Source organism: Octodon degus, unplaced genomic scaffold (assembly GCF_000260255.1).
Source record: "Octodon degus isolate 3935 unplaced genomic scaffold, OctDeg1.0 scaffold00233, whole genome shotgun sequence".
Classification (NCBI taxonomy): Eukaryota; Metazoa; Chordata; class Mammalia; order Rodentia; family Octodontidae; genus Octodon; species Octodon degus.
Window position 1 is genome coordinate 1,161,378 of NW_004524809.1, and position 23,812 is coordinate 1,185,189.

Sequence of the window (23,812 nt, forward strand, 5' to 3'; positions counted from 1 at the left end):
TAAGAGGCTGATTTATTGTGATCTCTGCAGTCAACCCTTCCTGCTAATGTATTCTGTATCTGCTCCCCAGTGCTAGCATCATTGCCTCAGCTCCACCTCAGATCACTGGCATAAGGTTCTCATAAGGAGTTCATAGCTTAGATTACCCTGCACATACTTGCTCATGTGAGGATCTATTCTGCCCCGGATGTCACAGGAGGTGGAGCTCAAGCTGCCAGAAATACATAGGAAACTTCCCTTTGCCAGGTGCTGTTCATCCCTGCTATGTGGCTCTGGCCCACCAGGTGGGGACAGTACATGACTCTAATGGGAACCCTGATTAGAGCATATTTCTTACATGTTTCGTAAGTGCCACAGAACAGGAAATGAAGACTGAACTTGAGAAGACATAAGACCCCAGAGCCAAAGCAGGCCTTCTGGATCCTGACACAAATGCAGAAATGGAGGATAAAGAGGCAAGTATTGGCCAGGTTTGGTGGCTCTTATTGTCCCCATTACTGAGAGGCTAGGGCAGGAACGTCAGGTGTGTGAGGCCAGCCCAGGCAGCATAGCAAGACACCAGTGCAACAGCCAAACAAGCAGCACATGCAGTACTGCCCTAGAGGCCATGTGTGTAGGTTCTATATTTAATTCATTCTGAGATGAATACTTAGGTCCATTAAGAAAGAAACAGCCCTGTCCTTTAAATCATGTCATTTGATTGCAAGGGCACCTCAGTGACCAGGCTGGAGGGAAGAGCCTGGACCCTTTGAGGTAGCACATCAGAAAGATGCACAATTTCTTTTTCCTTTCTAGTAAACTTTTTCAATGGAACAAATAAATGATGATTTTTGCATACCCTCAGGCAAATTCCTTATTTTCATCCGGAGTGGGGGATATTTAAAGAAGACTGTTGATCTGTATATTGGAAACTATCATGACTGAAAGCAGCAGCTAAATAATTTTGGTGTATACAAGGCATCTTTCATCCAGTAAAACATGCCTAGATAATACTATTAATAGGCCAAGCTGGGCATGGCGCTACCACCCTGGTAGTGCCCAGGCTGTGATCCCAGAACTCGCGATGGGCTGAGGCAGACGGACAAGTTTAAGCCCAGCCTAAGCAACTTAATGACTTAGCGAGGGACTGTTTCAAGAAATGGTTGGATGGATGGATGGATGAATATTAAATTTAAAAAGAGGGCTGAGAGTATAGCTCAAAGGCCTTGGGTTTGGTTTAGTCTGTGGTAGTGCAAATATATAAATGCAATTAGTACAGCGTTTACAGGGTCTCACTACATGGATTGGACTAGTAGTGATCCTCCTGGTTTTTTGTTTGTTTGTTTTGTTTTATCCTCTTGTTTTCGGCCTCCCAAGTACTGACATTACAGGCATGTGCGTCGTGTGCGTCTTAGTGCTCCCTGGGGGCGCGGGTCCAGCACAGCACAGTGGGATAGAATCCCAGCCCCTGAGCCTGCCTAAGCAGGCACTTTAATTCGCTGAGCTATCTGGCCGGCCCTTACATATTTTTTAAAGACCAAATACATTTTAAAATGGAACTTCTTTAGTTTTAATTACGGTTAAAATTAAACACAACTAATTGTAGTTAAGCCAACTTGAGAAACTTAAAAAAATACGATAAAATACTGGATGACTCAAGGTCAAATCTCACTTCTGTTTATATTTGAAGAAAAAAGGTAATCCTTTCTCCTTTTATGAATTGCTGAGCCATTGTGGTGATAGGAATACACAGTGTCACCAGAGATCCCGGCCTGTGAGCTGTTTGGTAGGGCCCCTCTAGCCTTCTCTCATCTCCTGGCTGAATGAGTTGCTTGCTATGCTTTTCTGAGAGCTCCTTCCTGGCCTCAGCCTGCGATGGGCACTGAGCGTTCAGGAATCGGTGAATCTGTATCCCTAGGCACCCTCAGCGGCTCTCTGATGTAGTATCTTTTAACTTGGTATCTAAAGATGGAAAAATCATCTACATTGACAGAGAGCTGTAATGGCAATCACAAAGGGTTTGTGTTTATTGCAGGGTAAACTCAAGGATACTTGTTCTTACTTGACAGTTACATGTGAAAAACCTGAGAGAGACAAGGATATATTAATATTGCGGTCTTTGGTCATCTCCTTGTAAATACGTTCTTAGTAGGGAGGCAGGTGGACATCCTTACAGGGCTGACACAGGCAGTCTGTAATTCACTCACTTGAAGCCCATACTGTAAGCCTGTGGTGTAGAGCTGTGTGGCTTTGATCAGAATCAGTTACAGAACATTTTCATAGACCCCAGAAGAAAACAGCACCCACTGGCTGTTACTTCCTGTTTCCTGTCCAGCCCCCAGCATGTGACCTGCTATCTGTTGCCCTGGCTTTGCCTGCTCTGGACTTGTCGTAGTTTGTGGCTGTTACACCTGGTTTTGTGGACTTGCTGTCCTGGTTTCCTGGTCCACCCATGCCATAGTGTGGTTACTACCCTGATGCACTGTTGGGCTGAGTAATGATGTCCCCTCACTTGGGGACACATTTCTGTGTCTGCCACTCTGATGTGCGCACTGAGAGCAGAATTGCGGGCTCTTTCTCCTGCATGTACCACTTTCTGGTCCTCCATGTCCTTGCCAGCTTGGGTTCTAGCCATCCTGACAGGTGGACTGTGGAGGCTTGGCGCGGGGTCCTCCCAGTGGCTGACAATGTAGGAGTCTTTGTGAGACTTGCTGGCCTTGTGCATATCTTTGAAGAAATGTCTACTCAGTTCCCCTCCAACTTTTTCATTGGGCTTTTTCTTTTCGAGTTGCAAGGATTTTTTGTATAAATACTTTCTTAAATAGAGCTTTTAAAATTCCTTATTCTGTGCCAACTTTGACTTTTAATGAAACTTAAAGAGCAGTTATCCACTCACCCTGCCTCATTACCCACTGATGCCATTGCTGCATTGTGACCAAGGACAGTGTGGCAGCAGCAACCCTGTGCCCCTTGCTAGAAGGGAGGCACCAGATGGCGAAGCTTTGCGCTTTCAGTGATAACAACCCGCCGTAATGTGCATACCATCCCTTCGCCACTACTGCCCAAGCTTAAGTTTTAGCGGTGAGATTTAGGCTTCCAGAAAAGGCACAGAACAGGGCCAGCTGAAGGGTGGAGACAGGATGGGGGTAGGGACACACTGTAGGGAGGACAGTCTTGGAGATCCTGTCTGCTGGGTTTCCGCTCTGGGACTGATGTGCTTTGGAGGACAAGGTGGCCGTGGTTAGGAACTTGGCTTCCAGACTCCTTTGACTTCACATGCACCATTTGAGGTTCATGTCCTAGGTCTCACTGTGCATGTTGGAGTTGACACAGGAAAGGTTTCTTGACAGGTGCTGAGTGGCTCATAGGTCCCTGACTCTCACTGTGAGATGATGACACTAGGGGCTGGATCTCATGTCCCAAGGGCTAGAGGCAATGTAGTCCATGTACCCTGCTCTCTGGAGGTATAGTCTGGATAGTCTGCTGAGCTATCTTGCTGGCCCTTCTGCTTACACTGTGTCCTCTGTCCCTGTTGTTCTCCCAGTAGAGGCAAAACCAAGCTGGCAGATGTGTCTTGACTCCCAGACCAGAGGGTGTGGCCCAGCTGAATCTGTATTTTCCTGAGCATTCGTATGGACTTTCTGGGCCGGGGAGATGGCTCAGTGGAATAAGCACTTCCCTGGCAAGTGCAAGGGCCTGAGTTCAATCCCCGGTTCCACCAAAAAAACCCACACAAACGTATGGACTTTCTTCTTTGTGGCAGTGACTCGTTCTTTTATCCCCCAGTACTGGGGATTGAACCCAGGTCTTTCACACCAGGCCACATTCCCAGCCTAATTCTGTTTAATATTGACACAGAATCTTACTAAATTGCTAAGTTTCATAAGGCTGAGTTGGGTGCAAACTTCTGATCCTCCTGCCTCAGTCTTCTGAGTGTGTGTGCCACCATACCCAATGTATTCTAAAATTATTACAAGTTATTATAAAATAATAAATTTATGAATAATTTCTAACTTATCAAGGTAAAGAGATTAGCTTTTTTAAAAAAATATATTTGGTTGTTACAGGGTCTCACTATGCAGGTTGGATTCATAGTGATCCTCCTGTTTTCAGCTTCCCCAGCACTGGGATTATAGGAGTACACCACTGTGCTCCAGCTCTGTGGCCTGGTAAGCCTGCCCTGGGGGCGGGACCAGCACAACATGTGGTATTGGGCATCACACTGTGGTCCTTAAACTGTGATCCCTGTGCTTCCCTAAGCTTGCCTAAACAGGCGCTTTAGTCTGCTGAGCTATCTTGCTGGCCCTTCTGCTTTGTTTTTTAAAGTCAAAACCTACTAAATTCAAAAGTAGAGGCCGGCATTGGGCTTATGTTTTAGGTATTTTGTTTAAAATGGAAAGTTCCAGTTTGCTTTGGGGCCAGAATCCTTTAAAGAAACCAGGCCTGGAGGTGTGTTGTGGGTCCATGTATATTTGCAAGTTTGTATCTTGCTGACTAAACTGGCAGAGTTTGTGTTTTTCCTGGTAAATACTCAGAAGGCCTTGCGCCCGCCTTGGCCTAACAGAATCCTGTTTGTCATATGTGCATGAAGTAAAAGACTGTTACAACTGCCCACAGCCTGTGACGGCATCAGAGTCAGGGGAGGCAAACAGAGGTTTCCTTTCTTGGCCACACAGCCACGGCAGGACTGACTTCCTCCTGAGATGACTCCAGGCTGTGGCCAGAGCACTGAGCATGGCTGGGCTCAGGATGATGCAAATCACCAGAGCAAAGGGGTCTAATCTGTAGGAAAGGAGGTGCTGCCTTATAGGACTGAGGAAGTGTGGATTTTTTCTTGAGGTAATTATGACTCTTGTTTGTCAATTTTACATGATCCAAAACTTTGTTAAAGTTCATGTTGGTTTTCATTCCTACTGAGGCATGTAGTGATCAACTTGTATAAAGTCTTTTTTTTTTTCTTTTTGGTGGAACCAGGGATTGAACTCAGGCCTTGTGCTTGTCAGGGAAGCGCTTATTCTACTGAGCCATCTCCCCGGCCCTAAAGTCTTTTAATGAAAAATACTAAGAAGTCAGTGTGGATCAAAACTGGAACCTCAGCTGAGGCTGGTGGTACCCCGGCACTTGGGAGGCTGAGGCAGGAGGACAGAGTTCCAGGCCAGCCTGGGTCATTTTAAGACCATCTTAAAAACCCAGCTAAATGAACCCTAATTTAAGGCTCTACCTTTGAAACTTGTTTTGAGAAGTGCACCCTGTGGCAAATTGCTTGTCCAAAGTGTTGTGCTGATCTTTGTCACATACTATTTTTAGTAAGAATGAGATGTTTATTCCTCATGAAACAATGTATTTCAGTTCCTTTTAACTCCAGGAAGAAATGTGAACTGTTAGCCCATACATTTTCCTAATTCTTTAGAAAGAAAATAATGTTACAGAAACAGCACACAGTAAAGGTAGGGAGGCCAGGTATGGGGCGGAGTGCTCCAACCAACCTGGACGAAGGTCTTTCACGTTTTCAATTAACTTCTCACACTGTTGGCAAATACTTGTTTTTTCCCCTCTGCTGTTTTATTGCCACTTTACATCTTAAACTCTGCCCAGAAGAGGAACTGGGCTTGAAGACCATGTTGTCAGTGTCATCTGGCAGGGACATGCCCCAGACTGTGTTCTCGGCTTGCTGGGTATCCACCTCTCTGCTGAAAACTTTCCACTGGGAGTAGCTCTGCAGAGGCCTGAGCAGTGGGTGGGCGGGCAGGGAGCCCAGGGACTGAGATGGGGCTGCTTCTCCCGCCTGCTGACTGCAGCTTTGTCTCTCTTTGTGTAGGTGAAGCTGCTCTCCGGGGAGAACCCAGGATGCAGACCCTCCCGGTGGCCTCTGCCCTCAGCAGCCATCGCACAGGACCGCCCCCTATAAGCCCCAGCAAGAGAAAGTTCAGCCTGGAACCAGGGGACGAGGACCTTGACTGTGAAGCTGACCACGTTGCCAAGATGGGCCGCATCTTCAGCCCCCACCTGTAAGTCCCTGCTTTGCTCCAGGCTGGGACTGATGTCCCTGTAGCTTCTGCCTGTGATAAGTTGTCATCTTGTCATCTCGTGAGGTACTGATGTCAGGCTGTGACCTGAGGCCTGGAAGAGGCTCACCTGACTTTACAGCCTGTGGAGACAGGAAGTCTTCCTTTTCCCAGCCCGTGTTGGGACATCATCCACATGTTCCTGGGGGTCATTGTCCTCCATGTGTACACTGACGCTGACTGTCCTTATGGGCCCCATGTGTCCCTGAATGGGATACCCTTGGTGTCCTCAGGGGCCCCATGTGAGGTCTGCCCGTGTAGACCCCAGTGGCCTTGTAACTTAGAGGTGTGGGTTGTGCACACCATGTGAGGCGGATGTAGGACTTCCCCAGAGATGGGGCAGCAGGCTATGCCATGGTTTGGTGGTACGCCCGAGCTGACTGAAGCCCATGCCATAGCTGCAGGCCCATCTTGGTCCCGGGATACTGGGCTATGGGTCCTCAATCACCACCAAGGTGAGCTGTATCTTGACTCAGGTCCCTTTAACTCTGTGGGCCACAGTTTCCTCAGTGTGAACCCCAGGTCTGTGTGTTTGAGTGGAGTGGCTGCTCGGCCATGCTTTTCAACACACACCTCGCCCCCAACATGCATGGCTTTCCCTAGGGGCGTTATGGCAGCAGTGGGCCTGCATGTCCTGCTAGGAGGGGCACAGATGCGAGGATGCCTACTGGCCCCGGACCCACCTTGTCAGCATCCTGTCCTGTCCCATCCCATCCTGTTCCGTGCTTTCCCTTCCTGAGGATGCTTGCCAGCCAGGCAGGAAGGTGCAGCCCCGGCCCTGCCTGGTGGCGGAGGCTCCACAGCTGGCAGTGACTGCGCCCTCACATTCCTCACGTTCCGATCTGCCTGGCTCGTGGTGTGCAGTCATGAGACACTGACAGAGGTATTTATCCTCAGATAAATCACTGCAGTGTTAGTCACAGGCTGAGCCTGCAGCCTGCAGCCCTGGAATCTGCTCCATCAGGAATCTGGCGGCCTGCAGAACAATGATCTCTCGCAGGCAGGCCTGGAGGCCGGGCTGAGATCCGGCCAGCCTCCTCCCAAGGCTGGACTCTGTTCTTTTATTACTGGGAATTTCTTATTCCCTCCCATCCCTGTCTCCTGAGCCTAGAGCTTTTTGTTTGTTTATTTTTGAAGGAACGGGGAAGGGGAGCTGCAGTGCCATGGTTCCTGCTCTGCAGCTGGGCACTCCTTGCTGTGAGGACAGCAGGTCCCCAGGGCAGGATCCGGGAGCCCTTGGCGGTCCTGAATGAGACCCGGAATCCCAGGACGCTGGAAGCACTATAAATGGTATTGACAGGATTAAGTTTTGTGTGCAGCCCCTTCTCATCATCTGTGGAGTGTGGGGATGTACACTCAGCAGCATCCATGTTCTGCCGGCCCCCAGCCACAAGGGGGGTTTCCTGTTTTTTATTGTGGTAGAAGACGAAGACACACACACGACAATGTGTGTCATCAGTTTTGGGGTTTTTTTTTGGGTGTGTGTGTGTGTGTGATATCAAGAGTTGAATACAGGGTCTTTACACCAAACTCCAGCCCCAACCTTTTTTTATTTTTTGAGCTAGGGTGTTGCCAAGCCACTGGTTACCCTGGTTGGGCTTGAATTTGTGATTTTCCTGCCTCAGCCTCCCAGCTGCTGGGCTAGCAGCTGTGTACCACCCCACCTGACTCACTGTAAGAGAGTTTTTGAACTGTGAGGTAAGGAAGTGATTGGTGCCCCTTGCTTGTTTCCTGGGAGCCTGGTGAAGGACTCAGTGTCCCCTGGTTGCTCGCATGGGAGGTTGTACCTAAGTAATGTCGTTCAGTGTGATGAGATGTTCCTTACTTGAGTTTTGGCAGCCCCTCTCCTTTTTTTTTGTTTCTGAGGTCTAAGAAGTTCTCTGTAATACATTTGGGCTCAGTGAGCAGAACAACATTAGCCCCAGTGCCTTTCTCCTGGGAAGGAGAGAAATGAGGGTCCAGATGTGCAGTGAAAATGAGTTTATTTCTCATGAAAAAAATCAAAGTTCTGGACAGGGATATTGTTGAGCCATGGTTTCAGCAACTGGCAGAGGGGGGCTCAAAGTGGCAGGCTTCAGTGCTGGTCTCTGTCACCCTCCTGTGGGGTTGGGGCCCGGGCTACTTGGCATGGGCTGGAGAGGAAGTGATTTTCCAGCTCTTGCAGGTGAATGTGGCTGGGTCCCTGGGCCCTCACACCTGCTCCTTATGTCCTGGGTCATTCAGACTTGATGTGGTGACACAGAGATACAGGTGTCTTAGGACAGTATGTTAAGATCAGTGTGTACTTGGGAGTTGACAGGTCCTCTGTGACCCTTCATGTGTCCTCGGGACCCCTGCTCTGTCCAGGGGCTGTGCCCTTCAGCAGTACCTTTATCCCTGAGCCACTACCCTGCTGTTTGTTTGTTGCTATTGATCATGTTTTTGCTGGGTGGCAACCCAGATGTCCCAGGCCCATCCCTTAACCCACTACCTGTCCAAAGAGTTGCTATGTGCCCAGGAAGGCCTGATTCCTTAGCCCGGGGTGGTGCCAGCAGCATAGTGTCACGTGGTACCTCCCTGATGCTGTGCCATTGCCGCTCCTGGACATGGGTTGTCTTTTATATGGCAGGAGCTTCCTGTGGATTTACTTTCACACACAGCACCAGCACAGGCCAGGGTGCAGCTCTGTGGTGTGCTTGCTTCACCCTCACCTGGCTGTGGGTTCCAGCCCTGACTCTGCAAAATAAAAAATCAAATGAAACAGAATTAGAAACCCCTGTCCTCTGTTGCACCAGCCACGTTTCAGAGTCCCTGGCCACCTGTGGGTTGTGGCAGAGGCAGACTGCACAGCCCCAAGATGTGGTAGCATCACAAGGGCTGGTTGCTGGCTTTCCACAGACGGCCCCCGGAAACAAGGAGATCTAGTGGCCCTGTGGTTCTGGCAGGCCCCGTGAGCTTGCTGTGTACCCATCCCTGTTTACGTCTGTGGCCCCTGGTGACTCTGTGCCCAGTGCCATGCGCCTGCCCTGTCCTCCTTGAGTGCATACATTTCCAAATTCCTGCACTCCGCTGTTTGCAGTTCACATTTTTCCCTGGTTTGGTTGTGTTAAAGAGTATGGGGATGTGTTGCCTAAAGTGCCTGCTTAGGCAAGTGCAAGGACAGTGGTTCGAGGTGGCCACAAAAAAACAGTACGAGTTCCTGGTGACTCCTACTTCCCTTACCAGGATCTTGCTATTTATGTCTGCTTGCATTGAGTTTAGATTTTTCGCTGCCTTTGTTGATTAAATTTTACTTTTTGAACATGGAGGGCATCAAGAAAGTTCCAAATATCAAGCCATTAAAGCATGTGTGGTGCTTGGTGATTCCATTCCTCCCAAAGTGGTGTCCTCTAAGTGTCTCTGTTTGGTGACTAAGGCCCACGCCTGAATGCTTTGCACCCCCCCTCCCCCGCCCCTTTCTTATGCACAAACCAGCCTGCTCTTCCCTCCTGGGCTTGGTGTTTTCATTTGGCAGTACATGGTGGAACCTGTCAGCCAGTTCCCCGCTGCCATTCATAGCTGCATAGTACTCCATCACTTCCCAGGCCTAAGTTCTTTTGGCAGCCCTCATTGCCTGGAGGTAATTCTGGAAGTGATGCTGAGAGGGGCAACTTTGTGGAGTCAGAGTTTCCCACAGACTTCTGATGTCTGAGGACGGGCAAGGCAGCAGATGCAGCAGATGTGTATTGGCTTGCAGCCCCGTCTCCTGGGGCTGTGAGGTTGGGGTGGGTCCTTCCTGCTCCCACTCAGGGGAGCAGGCTGGCAGGGACCTTGCCATAGCCCCAGAGCAGGGTGGAGTCACAGTCACTGGCCTCCTCATCCTTACAGCAGCTGTGCAGGCCCCTCAGTCCAAGTGTCCCCTTCTAAACACCTTGTTGGCAGTCTTATCCACAAACATGTCTGGGAGGTAGGGAGAGATGGTCAGGCCCAGGCCCAAAAGCCCCTACCTCACGACCTTGGGAACTGAGTGCAGGGCACAGAACAGAAACTTGAGGGAAAGATGTAGGTTTGAATGGGATTCTAAGATTCCCTCTAGGTTTCCTTTCTGTTCTGCAGTGCTGTTGACTGAGAAGCATTTCTGATGTTAGGTGTGATCTATACTTTTGGAGATCCCTGTGCTGCCCCTTGGTGACTGGACCATCGTCCCTTGGGTGGCCCTTGTGTTCTATCTCTCTCAGGACCTTTCACTGGAGATGCGTGTGAGTGTGAAGGAAACAGCTCTTGATTCAAATTAAATTTGTACCTGAGAGGCGACGCCCTGGTTCTGTTGGTCATGGTGTGTCAAGGTGGTGGGGTCCCATGTGTAGAGAGATGGCCTGGTACTACGTCCCAACCAACCCCAGGGAGGACTGGATAATCTGTGTGGCTTTCTGGATTCGTCATACAATGCTAGACAGCATGAGTAGTGTGTGCCAGGGAAGGGAGGAGATGGGGTCCTGAGGTCCCCAGCTACTAGGGACAGTTCTCTGCTAGGGCACTAAAGGAGGGGCTGCTGCCTGGTCACCCACAGAAGTGAAGTGTCTTGGAAGGTGGGAATCCCTTCAGGAACAAACAAGGGTTCTTTCTGGTTTGGGAGTTTTTCAGCTGGGGTTTTTCAGTGCTGGGCGTGGAGCTAGGACCTGTGAGTGCTGGGCAAACACTTGCCACTGAGCTGCACCCCCAGCTCCGAACAAGTGCGAGGGAAGAGCGATTTTCAGTTAGTGGCACAAGCCAATGGTAACTTTAACTTAAAAGATTGAAACTGGGGCTTTTTGTTGAGTTATAGTTTGTGTCTAGATGTCCCCACAAAGCCTCATGCAGCCATGGGGTAGGCCTCTAGAGTTTGTGATTGACTCATGGTGTGGTGCTGGCATTATGGGTGTGAGTGCTGCTCTTCCCTTTTGTTCTTGGTGCTTTTGCTGTTTTCTACTGCTGTGAACTTCTGCCCTCTGCTGTGTGCCACTCTGCCTTGGAGCCAGCCGAGTATGGACTGAGACTGCCCAAATCTGTGAGCTAAATAAACCTTTCCTTCCTTAATTCTGCATGTCAGGTATTTTGTCCCAGCGGTGAGAGAAAAGTAACCAAGACAGTATGCATGTTCGTTGTCCTGGAGATTGAACCTATGGGATTCTGTCACTGACTGCATTTCCAGAAGTTTACCTTTTATTTTGAGAAAGGGTCTCCCTAAGTTGCCCAGGCTCTAGTTGAACTTGCAGTTTTCCTGCCTCAGCCTTCCAAGAAGCTGGGATTACAGACCTGTGATACTATAGCTAGTGAAGCTATAATGTTTCATAACTTGCTTTAAATAATCAAGACATGTCTTTTTTCTCTCTCTCCAGATTTGATAGATTAAAGATGGTTGCATAGACTCCTTCAGATGTCCTGCTTTCTCTCCACTCCTCTTCCCCTTCACGGCATCTTGCTCTGCTCCCAGAGTACTCTGGGATGAAGAGGGTTCTCCAGCCTTAGCTGCAGCTTCCCTCTATAACTAATGCAGCAACTGAGGTGTCTGGAGCCTCTCTGCTTCTCGCCATCCTTCCTGCGCCCCAGCCTTCCATATATACCTCGAGGGCCCTGGTCCTGGGAGAGCGGGTGCCAGCAGCAGGTGGGGGGCTGGCCCTCATCAGCAAGTGTCGCAAACCCTGGTGTGCATGGCCATCCTGCTGCCAGAGCATGGTGCCTTTAAGCAGAGGTCACGGGCCTGCCTGCGTTGTGAGGCTTTTTTGTTTGTTGGGCTGGAGGCCTTTTCTTGTTTTCACAGTTGAGCAGGGAACAAAGGCCTCCTTGTCCCTGGCGCTGACATCAGCCCTTTCCCAGCAGCGCCACTTGGCCCTGTCTATGCGGAGGGGACCGTAGTGGTGGGTGACCCTCCTGCTTCTCAAAGACGTGTGGGCTGGGGTCAGAGGACAGGGCTGAGCAGGATCCCAGATTCCCTTCTAGCCTCCCAGCCTTGAGACCCTGTCATGCTGGTTATGAGTGTGGGCAGCAGCCTTGGGACGGCCTAGTTCTGAGCAGGAGCAGTACCCATGGGGACCGGGTAAGCCCCCAGTGTGTATGCAGAGCAGCTTTCTAGATAGGCCTACACAGCCCATCGGGCACCTAGGAAGCCGGGTGCCCCATCCCCCAGGTGACTCAGGACTGTATGGCTTCTCCTGGCCCTGCGGGCTGCTGGGTTAAGAAGGCCATTTTCAGGACGCCACCTCCAGGCTGGGATGTGGTGGCAGCTGTTTGTGCACAGGGATAGAATTAAGCTTGGCACTGCCCCATGACATCAGTTTCCTCGTGCAACGCAGAGCCAGGCTCCTCTGACAGCACATAAAGTGTGTCCCTATAAGTGGATCGGGGACCAGCAGGACAGGTGCCAAGAAGGTGGCATTGGTGGGTACCTATGGCTCCTCCAGACCAGGCCTGTGAGGCCATGTGTGCCACCCTGCAGGTGGCTTCCAAGCCCCAATTCTGTGGCTAGGAGACCTCTAATCAGTGGCAGCACTGGGCTCAGCTGTGCTGCACCTCTTGAGTTATAACACATGTGCTCTGTGCACCCTAAAACCTAACCTGACGGTCTCCAGTGTATGAGAGGACCTGACGTTGCTGTGGGGTCCAGGCTCTTATGCCAACTGAGGCAGCATGCTGTGGCCTGCATGAGGAAGCCAGCCTCGCTGCTGTCCCCTCCTCCACCTCCGTTCCCTCTGCACCCCTTCCCAATGAGGTAGGATATGTCTTCACAGACACCAGCCCACCCCTGCTGAGCACATGGAGTTGACATGCTCTGGTCAGGCACAACCTCTGTAGATGCAAGTCTGGGACTGAACTCTCATCACCCCCAAGTTGACCAGGTTACTGGGCCGACAAGGAATGGTTACGGCCTTGCTGGGCCTTTAGCCATCTCCTCAGCAACATCTAGTGACCAAGTGACTTCTGTCCCACTGTGCGTGTGAGGTGCTCTGAGAAGCAGGCCTTCCCTGGTCAGAGCTAGGGAAGCGTGTTGGGGAGGGCACATCCAGGCTAAGGCTGAACCTAGCACAGAAGACTGTGCAGCCAGAGGCTCTGAGGTCAGTAGCCATGGAATCCAGCATGGACCATATTGTGTCCCCTCACAATGTACCTGCACACTGCTAAGCCTAGTGTGATGGCTTTGAGAGCTGACGAGGGTTAGATGGGGTTGTGAGTGGGCCAGGTCCATCCAAAGAAGGGACATCTGTGCTGTCTTCACACTGTAGAGAAAGACACAGCGTGAAGGTGGCAGAGTGCAAGCCAGGAAGAGATTTCCATCCTTGCTGGACACCCGCCATGCAGCACCCTACCTCAGACCTCTAGCCTTGAGGCTGTGAGTAAAAAACTGGTCTGAAGCATGAACATCAGATCTACCCTGGGCGCTGCCCTCTCTGTGTGGACCGTCAGATGTCCTGCTTGTGCTCATGGCACCGCTGGCCACTGGAGACTGATGGCTGCCAGGTCTTTGTCTCTTGCTGAGACCCGAACCTGGCACTGGAGACCCGCCCACCGCACACTAAGCACTGCCTTGCCAGAACTGGGTTTAAGAACTCCTTTCTTCCATGTGTAGCCAAGCCTGCCTTGTGCAGACTGCTTTCATATTGCTGGGACACGATGCCTGACACCTCCAAGCAAGAGGAGGAGAGGTTTATTTGCCTTAACATTCTAGAGGCACAGTCCCTGGTCAACTGGCCCCCAGGCAGAGGGTTATGGTGGGCAAGCCTGGCAGAGGAAAGCAAAGCTGCTCACCTCCTGGTGGCCAAGAAAGGACTCAAAGGGGGGCCGGCAAGATAACTCAACGGTCTAAAGTGCCTGCTTAGGCAAGTGCAGGGATTGCAGTTTGATTCCTGGCACCACATGCAGCGCTAGCTCCACCCCCCAGGTGGGCTGAGCTGGCCACAAAAAATAAAAAATAAAATCAAGTAACTCCAAGGGAGGAGCTGGGGACAAGACCCTATTCTTCCAGGTCACAAACCTGCTGACCTGCCTTTCCCCCTTTCCCCCTGGGCCCCACTTCCATGCAGCGCCATGCACTAAGAACTCCTCAGTGGGTGAACCCTCTGAGGAGCACAAGCTCTGTGACCCAGTCACCTTCTGAAAGCTCTACCTCTGAATGCAAGATTTTTGGGGGATACTTTGGATCTAAACCTAACAGCCCCCATGTTCATGGCTAGCATAGCTCTCTTTGCATTTGCCCTGCAGTGTGCCCTCTCCCTCCTTCTAGCCCTGACCTAGAAGCCAAAGAATTCTAGGTCCAGGTGTGCCAGTGGGATGTGTGGCCACATGCCACAGGGAGGTGGATAGGGTGGTGCTGGCAGGAGAGGAGGTTGCAGAGGATCAGAGCCTAAGCCACCTATAACGTGTGACAGAAAGCCTGGTTCCTGGCTGCTGTGAGAGGCCTGAAGTCCCCTTTCCTTGCATCTCATCCAGCCAGGTCTGTTTCCCTTCTTCATGGCGCATGCTCCTTTTCTCTCTCCCAGGAGAACTGAGCTATTGGTATTGGGGTTCTTGGAAGTAATTTACTCAGTGCTTGGATGAAGGTTCTCGACTGGAACCTCTGTGTGTGTGTGTGTGTGTGTGTGTGTGTGTGTGTGTGTGTGTGTTGGGGGACTTTTGATGCATAATCACAACACTGCCAACATCTTCCAGTTGGTGTCACTTTCTCCTTAGTGGCACGCTGTGAAGGTGATGGAGTAGGGAACCTGGAGCTGCTCCAGGGGTTGCCAGTGCCGGCAGAGGGCTGAGGTTACTCCAGCCAGAGGCAGGACGTGCAGCCCTCCCAAGATCCTGCAACCGCCTCCTTTTTTCCATTTTTAAGAATTGGTTGTTCAACTTGCTTCTTTCACTTCCAAGAAGCATGACAGTTTCCTTCCAGTAAATTCTCCCATCATCTGATGCTAAGTGGCTATGCTGTCTGTTGCTTGGACCAGAAGGATGTGCTAACAAATGCTGGTGTTCGGACGGCTTTCAAGATCTCACAGTTGCTCACGCAATGCCAAGGTCTCCATCCTTGTTCAGAAATCATGCACTCTGTCCCGGGAGGAGGAGTTTGGGGGTCTGAGGGCAGCGTTTCTGCTCCTCGGTGGCTCCTGCTGGACCAGGGCCCAGGTGGAGCTGTTCACATGCCCACTGGAGCTGTGTGCAACGCTGCTTGCTCAGCATCACCCCAAGGTGCCCGCTGACTGTCTTTAAATTTCACAAGTCTCAGAGGAAACACTGTCTTGCTGAGTGTTGCCTTTTGTTTTTTGCTGGGGAACTTGAACGATCTTTTTATATGCTCTTTGGCCATAGGGACTTGGGCTTTTGTAACCATCATCTGGCTTATGCCTAATTAAAAAATTAGGGTGTTGCTCTTCTTGTTGTTGATATAGTAAAGGTGTCCATAGTATGGATCTTGTGTCAGCAAAATAACAGATGTGATGTGCTTTCGGAATATAGATTTTTTAAAAATTATTTTTTGATTGGAGATGTTTGAATCTTCCGTGGAAAGGCCTTGTAACGTGCTAGTGGACCATGTCACATGACACCTGGTGCTTGTGACATGTGACAGGTATCACATGCATACACACACACACACACACACGCACACACGCACGCACGCATGCGGACACCGACACAGACAGATGGACAGGCTGACGAGAACCCTGCTGTTCTTGTAGCCTGCAACTCCTGCTGCCAGCCTGGAGAGGGCAGGGACTGGGCCTGGGAAGGCCATGGACACAGAGATGGGCACAGCTGAGGAGCAGGGCAGGACTCAGGCCACCAGCATCCTGCTGAGGAGCAGGCCCCAGGCACACAACCCAGCGTCCCTGGCTTTGATCCTCTCCCCTGGCCCCTCACAGACAGTTTCAGTCTCTTCTTGGTACCCCTAGCAACCTCTGAAGGAAGAAGTTGAAACTCTGCTTTTATTTAACCAGCTTACCAGATGTTTCCTGTGGCTTGACAGATGCAGCGTTTACTAGAAAGTTACACTCGTGAGATTTGGAGTGCTGTGGACACTGTTGCTATAGACACTGCGTGGGCAGGATGTGGAAGGCACTGTGCGCGTCATTTGGGTCCTGAGGGGGGTTGAGTGGATTTCCCCAGAACAGACATGCTCCTGCCTTTTCTCTTATACCCCTAGGCCCCAGTTTAAAGGAGACAGTGACCAGCTGATTAGAGCTGGATGCCTCGGTGTCACCAGGGTCACAGGAGCTCAGTGTTGTGAGCAGTTTCCCGGCTCCCTGGCCTCTGCCTCCAGGCTGCCTGGCGCCAGGATCTGGCTTGAAATTTGCAGACCGAGCAGCTTTTTGAGCCCACCTCAGGCTCATGTGAGGCTGAGACAGGTTGCGGCTTTGTCTTGGTGCCTGTGGTCAGCACTGCCCCATCCCACAAAGCTGCAAGTACTGTGTAGGAGACAGAAGGATGGCGCCCTGCAGTGCCCAGGTGGCCTGCAGGAGGGAAGGGGGCCTCTGAGGTCCCTGCTCCTCCTTTCCTTCCTGCCCAGCTGGCCCCTCCTGTGTTTTCTTCGGCACATTTTGAGTTTTATAAAAGCCTCCAGTTGTGGAAGATGCAGAAACAAAGGAGGAGGAAATCGCTGGCTGTGACTGACAGCAGATCCATTTGCTCACAAAGTGGAACTGTAGTGATGTGTGTAACGTTCTGGCAGCCACCCCGAAAGCGGCCCCTCCCAGGACTTGCCAGCCTCCCCTGGGCCAGGGAGCTTCCCCTGCCCTGGGCCCTCCTTGTGGGGACTCTTATTCTGGCGGGGCGCCGCCTGGCCAGGCGCAGGCTGCCAAGTCCGAGTCCCAGTCCGCTGCTTTCTGGGAGGAGGGAGTAGGCCACGGCTGCTCTGTGCTCCTTGGCAATGATTAAAGCGAGGTTAGTGTGAAGCCTTTCATTTCACTGCCTTCTCCTGCCTTTTCCAAACCAGATGGCAGCCCCCCATGTTCAGCTGGGATTAATTTAACGCTGGGCTTGGTGGTGCTGAGGACACACTCAGCAGGGACGATGGCGACTCTCCCCCGCTCCCCACCCCTAGTGCTGTCCCATCCTGTCCCTCCCCATGCTGTGCCTCTGTACCCAGCTGGCCTGGGACCGGAGTGTCCTCTGGGATGGGCAAAGGGTCGTCATGGTCCATGTGACCATGAGCAGGTTGCAGTGGGGTGGTGGCTGTCACATGGGCCCAGAATGCAGGCAGGATGTCTAGCTGCCAGCCCGCCTCCCAGAGAAGGGAGTGTTTCTGATGTAACATGGATCCTTAAAATGACAAGGAGTCAAATACTTAGCTGCAGCAGTGGTTGCAGAGGTTCCGACCTGGGAAAATGAGCACCTCAGTCTCACTGCCTGCCCTCCTGCTTCCCCACCTGCTCAAGTCAGCTGCCCTGAGAGGGGGGCCCAGGTGTAGAATATATCACACATGGTGGCAGTGGGTGGGTATTTGACACCTGGGCATGCTGCACATGCCTGTAACCCCAGCACTCGGGAGGCTGAGGCCAGCCTAGGTTAAGAACCCTGAAAAGGAACTAGATCCAAAACCTATACCATCTAGATGAACCTGGAGGGTGCTGTGCAGGCAAAATAAGTCAGTTATAAAAAGGCTAACACTACAGGCTTGTGCCACTGGGCTTGGGGAGCTAGAGCAGGTGGATTTCTAGACACTGAGTGGAATGGTGGGCACCAGGGCCTGGAGAACATGGGGACAATGTCTCGCTGGGATAGAGTGGCAGCCTGGGCATAGGGACAGGTCCTGGGAATGGCCGCAGTGACTTAGTTTACACAGCACTATGGATGTGCTTAGTGCTGAAAATAAGCTAGGTGTGGTACCACCTGATTACTACTGTAATCCTAGTTGCTCAGGAGGCTGAGGCAAGGAGGATCATGAATTCAATGCCGGCTAGGACAATTTAGCAAGACTCTGCTGCAAAAAATAAAAATAGACACAGTGGTGCTGGCCCTGTCCCTGGCTGTGCTGAGCCAGCCACTGAGACCGGGTATGGTGGTGTGCACCTGTAATCCCAGTGCTGGGGAGGCTGAAAACAGGAGGATTACCATGAGTCCAAGCTGCATAGTGAGACCCTGAACCAAATACATTAAAAAACAACAACAACAAAAAAGCCAGGGTGCAACTCTTGCTCAGTGCCTGCCTAGCAGAGGTGTGGCCCTGTGTTCCATCCCCATACTCCTCCACCCCTCCCAAAACAGTGAAAAGGCGAATCTTTACGTATGCTTATGTATACACTTTACCACAAAGAGAGGTGCATTTTAAAGAGAAAGGATCAACTCTCAAGTCCATCTTATCTGGAGGGTGGCATGAGTCGTGCACTTGGCAGGTGGGGTAGTGGTGCTGTGGTGGGCATCGTCCCAGGACCACATGGGTCAGTGGAGGTGGCCTTCTGGACACTTCAGAGGTTTGCAGAGCCTCAGCTGGTGTCTAGGGGCAGCCACGGCTTAGGTCCCCTCCCACCACATCCCATTTCCACAAAGCTGTGGCCTCGGGAAGAGCTGGAGTCAGGAGCCAGGATTCTCTTAGGTACTGGTAGTGCTACTCGCGTCACGTGGGCACTCGTTCTGATCTCTTCACAGTTGAAAAGTAGAATATTTTAGCAATGTTTTATAACTCAGAAGAAAGGAAGTCAGCTGCGAGGACCCTGTTAGCCTTAGAAATGATCCCACTTCTCCTATTTGAGCCTGTCCTCCCTGAGGCTGTGATCCCTAAAAACCATTTAGTTTTTTTTTTTTTTTTAGAAACAGGGTTTGAACTCGGGCCCTTGCACTTGCCAGGCAAGTGCTTACTGTACTGAGCCATCTCCCTGGCCCTGTTAACCTTAGAATGGGCACTGTGAAGTCCTGTAACTGCCCTGCTGGCTATCAGTATGTCGGCCCTTTCAAGCACCTAGGTGTCTGCAAAATAATCTTTCTTTTAAATGACTTAGACCTTATTTCTATGCTGTGTTTTTAAAACTAATCCTTTCCTCTATTTTGGGATAAGATAACAATGCAGCCAGGCCTGCCTGGCACTCAGAGGTGATGATCGCCCGAAGTACTGTGTGTGGATGCACTGTATGGTCTGCTCGCAGATACCATGGCCTTTAAATAGTATATGGCTGGGTGTGATGGCATACACCTCTAATCAGAGCACTCAAGAGGCTGAGGCAGGAGATCTCCTGAGAGTAAGAGGCCAGCCTGGGCTACATAGTGAGACTCTATCTCCAAAAAATAAAAATAAAAAAAAGGCTGGTGAGATAGCTCAGCAGACTAGGTGCTTGTTTAGGCCCCTGGCACCACATGCTATGGGGCCAGGCATGCTGAGCTGACCACCAAGACCGGGCCTGGTGGCACATGCCTGTAATCCCAGCTGAGGAGGCTGAAAACAGGATTACTAAGGAGGCTGAAAACAGGAGGATCACTAGGAGTCCAAGCTGCATAGTGAGACCCTGCACCAGATACATTAAAAAAAAATAGTAGTTACCTCAAGATCTTTTATTAGCCGGTCGTGGTGGTGCAAGTCTATAGTCCCAGCACATGGTAGGCTGAGGCAGAAGAGGATCCCTTTGAGTTTGAGGCCAGCATGGGCTACATAGTGAGTTCAAGGCCAGCCTACACTACAAAGTAAAACCCTGTAATACCCCCCCCTTATTTATTAGATATAGATTTCATCACTTTATATACTCAGTGCTTAAACTTAGCATAGTTGTACTGTAATTTCATGGCTGGTTTTTGTTCTGCAGTTTCTAGGGTCAGAGAAAGAGTGAATTATTTAAAAACAAAATTAGCTTTGGAATTGTTGTTCAGAGTCATTTTGTGGGTTTGGAGGTTCTCAGACACAGGGGTGTCCGCAGTCATCTGGGACTGTCCACTGCCTGGGTCTGGAGAAGCTGTAAGGGAGGGGCACCACAGCAAGCCACATAGGAAGGCAGGGTGCTGGTGTGTGACATGCACGTGTGTGGGAATTCAGTGTCTGCAGCCTGATGAAGTGAGAAGTGGAGGACAAAGGCCAGGAGGCGTCCAGTGACCATGCACTTTCTGTGTGGCCAAGGTGATACCAAGGTAACTTGGCCTCTGGGTCTGTGGTCTCGTCACTTTCCTCCTCCCTGGCACAAAATACAAGATCCCTGTACCTTAAAGGAGAGGTTGATTTGGCTTGGGTTTTACAAATCTTAGTCCTTGCTGGCAGAAGGATTTTACAAATCTTAGTCCTTGCTGGCAGAAGGATTTTACAAATCTTAGTCCTTGCTGGCAGAAGGATCTGGGGGAGGGCCCCGCTCACGGCAGGGCAGACAAGACTAGCAAGTGAAGGAGGGGCTGACCCTTGCAGGGTCTCCCTGTGCAGCCCATGCACTCTGGCATTCCGGCAGAAATTTGCCACTGTGGATGTGGGGTAGGTCCTTCCATGGCTCCACTCCTGGGGGACCCTTGGAGGGGGCCTTGCTCCTGGACCACACTTGAGCTCAAGGCTTAGCCATGTGGCAAGCAGCACAGTGCAGGGTGGGCAGGAGGGTGCAAGATTCACGTTTGGTGCTGAGAGTTCTGGGCAAGATGATGCTGGTGTGGAAAGACTTTTGGGGTAGCTGGGAGAAGAGGGTGCATGTGCTGAGTGCCCAAAAGGCAGGTGTCCTTGATGGAGGGCCTGGTATTTTAGCCTTTCGATGCACATTGTGTTGATAACCAGGACAGGAGAGGTGGCCCAGAGGCGTGTGAGTTGTGGTGTCCCTCACCTGTCTGGCTGCTGTCACTGCATGGTCCTGCTGTCAGTGACCACTGTGTCTCAGAGCTGCTCCCTCAGGCTAAGACAGAGCATTCAGGGTTTTCAGTAAACGATGGGTCTTAACTAGTTTAACATTGCCCACCCTTCTTCTGCACGTCTGAGCCTTGAACAGAAATGGACAGGGACTATGGAGGACACAGCGCAGCAGAAGGGGCATAGGCACCTGAAGCTCCTTCCATACCAGTCTTTTTGGGACTTGTGATCATTTACTGGGGTCCTCTGAGGCTTCCCTGGACCCTTGAGTGAGGTGACCCTTGGCTGCCCAAGCTGCTGTGTCATCTTCTTATATCCTAAGAATATACTTACCTGTAAGGTGATGGAGTGCCTTGCACTGGGGCAGACACCAGTGGACACTGCTGAGTCCCTTGTCTTGTGGCTTCACCCAGCCTGTGGAGGTGGGGCCCAGAATAGGGGTCCTGAGAGCAGCCTTCGCTGGGCTTCAAGTGGCCACCACCTCTTCACCCCTTTCTCCAGCATGTGTCTCAGCTGTCCCATGTCACCCCTAAGACAGCAAAGCTGGTCCCCACAGACACTGTGGTGCTCTGCAGAGAGGAAGGTGGCCTTTGAGGGTCAGTCGTGTCCCTAGCAGACATGGCAGCTCAGATCCCAGAGAACATGTTTCCCATCCCTTCTCTGCCTCCACCATTTGTGCCTAATGCCAAAAATCTGCAAGTGGTTGTAGTTTTTAGAAATCAGATTCATTGAGAGGATACATGATGACAAAAACAACTACAGATTTAGTAGCAGTGAGAATTTTAAATTAGTTTATATTTTATTAATCTCAGCACTGTATCCACTCACCCTTGTATGCATGTGTGCAGCCCATGATTGTGACATCTGGGAACAAGGCGTGCCAGGCGTGTGGACCCCAGCCTGTAGGGGCAGACCCCTGCCTTTCTGGTGACAGTGGCCAACAGGGAGGGCAGACAGGTTGACTCCCATTCAGACCTGTTTCCCCTTTTGTCACAGCTCTGATGGACACACACAGGGCCTACTGTAGTCGGGGAAAACCGAACTAAAACCTTGTTTGCAGGGGGAGCTACCTAGAAGTAAGCCCAGCCGCTGGCACCTCGAGGAGCCCACTGTGCTGGTGCAGTGTGGGTGGCTGCTGGCGGAACAGGCCTAGGAAGCCTTTTCTGGCTAGCACAGGCTGCCCCTCGACTGCTCTTCCTTACACATCAGGAAAACCTGACTTCTTGGCTTTTTGGCCCACCACAAGGAGGAAGGGGATAAAGGCTGCCCTGATGGGGGGCACTCCTAGTAGGGTTGAGCTCCCTGGCAGCCAGAGGGAGGACACCCTGGGGTTCTGGGTTCCACTGAATACTGTCCTGGAGGCCACTGCATCAGAAAGCAGCATTTACACAGTGAAGACACTTGAGTCCCTAAGACGGGAATGAATTGAATTACAGGGTGTTGTAAATTAAAATCATTCATTCATTTATTCATTCATAGACAAGGTCTTGCTATGTGGTTCAAGAGACCATCCTGCCTCAGCCTCCCAAGTGCTGGGGTTGCAGGTGTGTGTCACCATGTCATTTTCAGACCATTTAACATCAGTGTTCTCTTTCTTGAGGCTTCCACCTGAGTTAGTTGGAAGCATTCCCCAAGTGTGGTATGATACTTGGAGCTGGTAGGTCCCCACCTTGCAACTGTGGTTGATTGTGCTCAAGCAGAGGGGAGATTTACATTTTCCTGAGCTCCTCTGAGCTACTGGAGGATGGATGTCACAGGAGACACAGGTGGCAGCTCAGCTGCTAGAGGGGTGTGAGGGCAGTTGCCATGGAGGGCACCATGGTGGTGGAGCCTGGAGGCGCAGGTGGGGTGGCACCTTGTGCAGACTATGAAGGGGCAGCTCTGGCCTCTCTCCTCATTAGTTCCCCAGGCCACTGGGTCCCCCTGCCCCTCTCTACGCTGGTCACAGACATGCTTTCCTGGCCCAGAGCTTCTAGGACTTGAGGTGGCCTTCACCATCACTTCCTGTCCAGACCTGGCACTAAGCAGAGTGTCCTGGGGGTTCATTTGCGTGCTTCACTGCCTCCTTGGGAACTTTGTCCTGCCCACCGGGAGCTGTGGTGGGCGGCAAATTGTCCCTAGTTTGGAGGTGCAGGGGATATTGAGACCAGGGAGGAGGAGCCAGCGAGGCAGAGGGGATGACTAACAGGAGGGAATGCTACACTGCTGTTCAGCTCCATGCTTTCAGTGATGCTTGAATTCTTTCTAAAAACGGGTTTGTCCACTGGCCGTTTCCTCTGCAGTGCCCTTTCCATTCTTGCACGTGCTGTGAACTTCACAGCTTTGTTGTCCAGGATCTGGTTTACTTTTCCCTCACACACTGTGGGCACTTCTTGTTTTGGTTTTTGGAGACCAGGTCTTGCTTCATAGTCCATGCTATCCTTGAACCCTCAGTGATTTCTTGCTTCAGTCTCCTGAGAGCTGGCCTCACAGGCATTTGCCACCATGCCAAGCACAGTATGAACGTGTTTGACCTCCAGACTCAGAGGGTGCTCTGGGTCAGGCGGCCTGTGTCCCCAGAGGATTCTGTCCTGGATGAGGTGTACTGGCCCCTCCCCTGACTGCCCTTAAGGTTTTTTTCCTGAGCTTTGGCTGTGGCAGCACTCCTGTAAGCAGGGTGGGCGCCCTGACATGGAGCCCATGTGAACCCTGTGGGCCCAGTGGGTTGCAGTGCAGTTAGCCCTCTTCTACTGCAGAGTGCATGCACTTCTGTCCCCAAAGCTTGTGACACCCTGGGAAGTGCTGGGGTCCGGTGTGATTCACTGAGGCGGTAAGCTCTGGGAAGCAGTGGGATGAACTGGAAATGTGAGTAATGTATAATTTTACTAAGATTATCACCTAGGTCTTGGGACCTTTTCTGTGTTTCTCAGGGTTGAGAAATTGTGACACCTGAGGCTTTGGTTCTGTGAACTGTTTAGGCCTGCTGAGGGGCCCGGTGGGGAGCACGACGACACCGCCCTGTGCAGTGGTGACCTCTGACAACCTCTGAGCATGGCTTTCCTCAGTGACACATTTTGGA

At 51.3% G+C, this 23,812-nt stretch overlaps 1 protein-coding gene across 2 annotated transcripts in view; it reads left to right on the forward strand.

Annotated features, from left to right (window-relative positions):
- Nucleotides 1-23,812, forward strand: part of Vgll4 (vestigial like family member 4) — a 121,720-nt gene that overhangs the window by 94,464 nt on the left and 3,444 nt on the right. For both annotated transcript variants that reach the window (XM_004645609.2, XM_004645608.2), the window contains one exon: nt 5,798-5,987. In XM_004645609.2, coding sequence (XP_004645666.1) covers nt 5,798-5,987 — 190 coding nt within the window. The remainder of the gene's footprint in view (nt 1-5,797; nt 5,988-23,812) is intronic.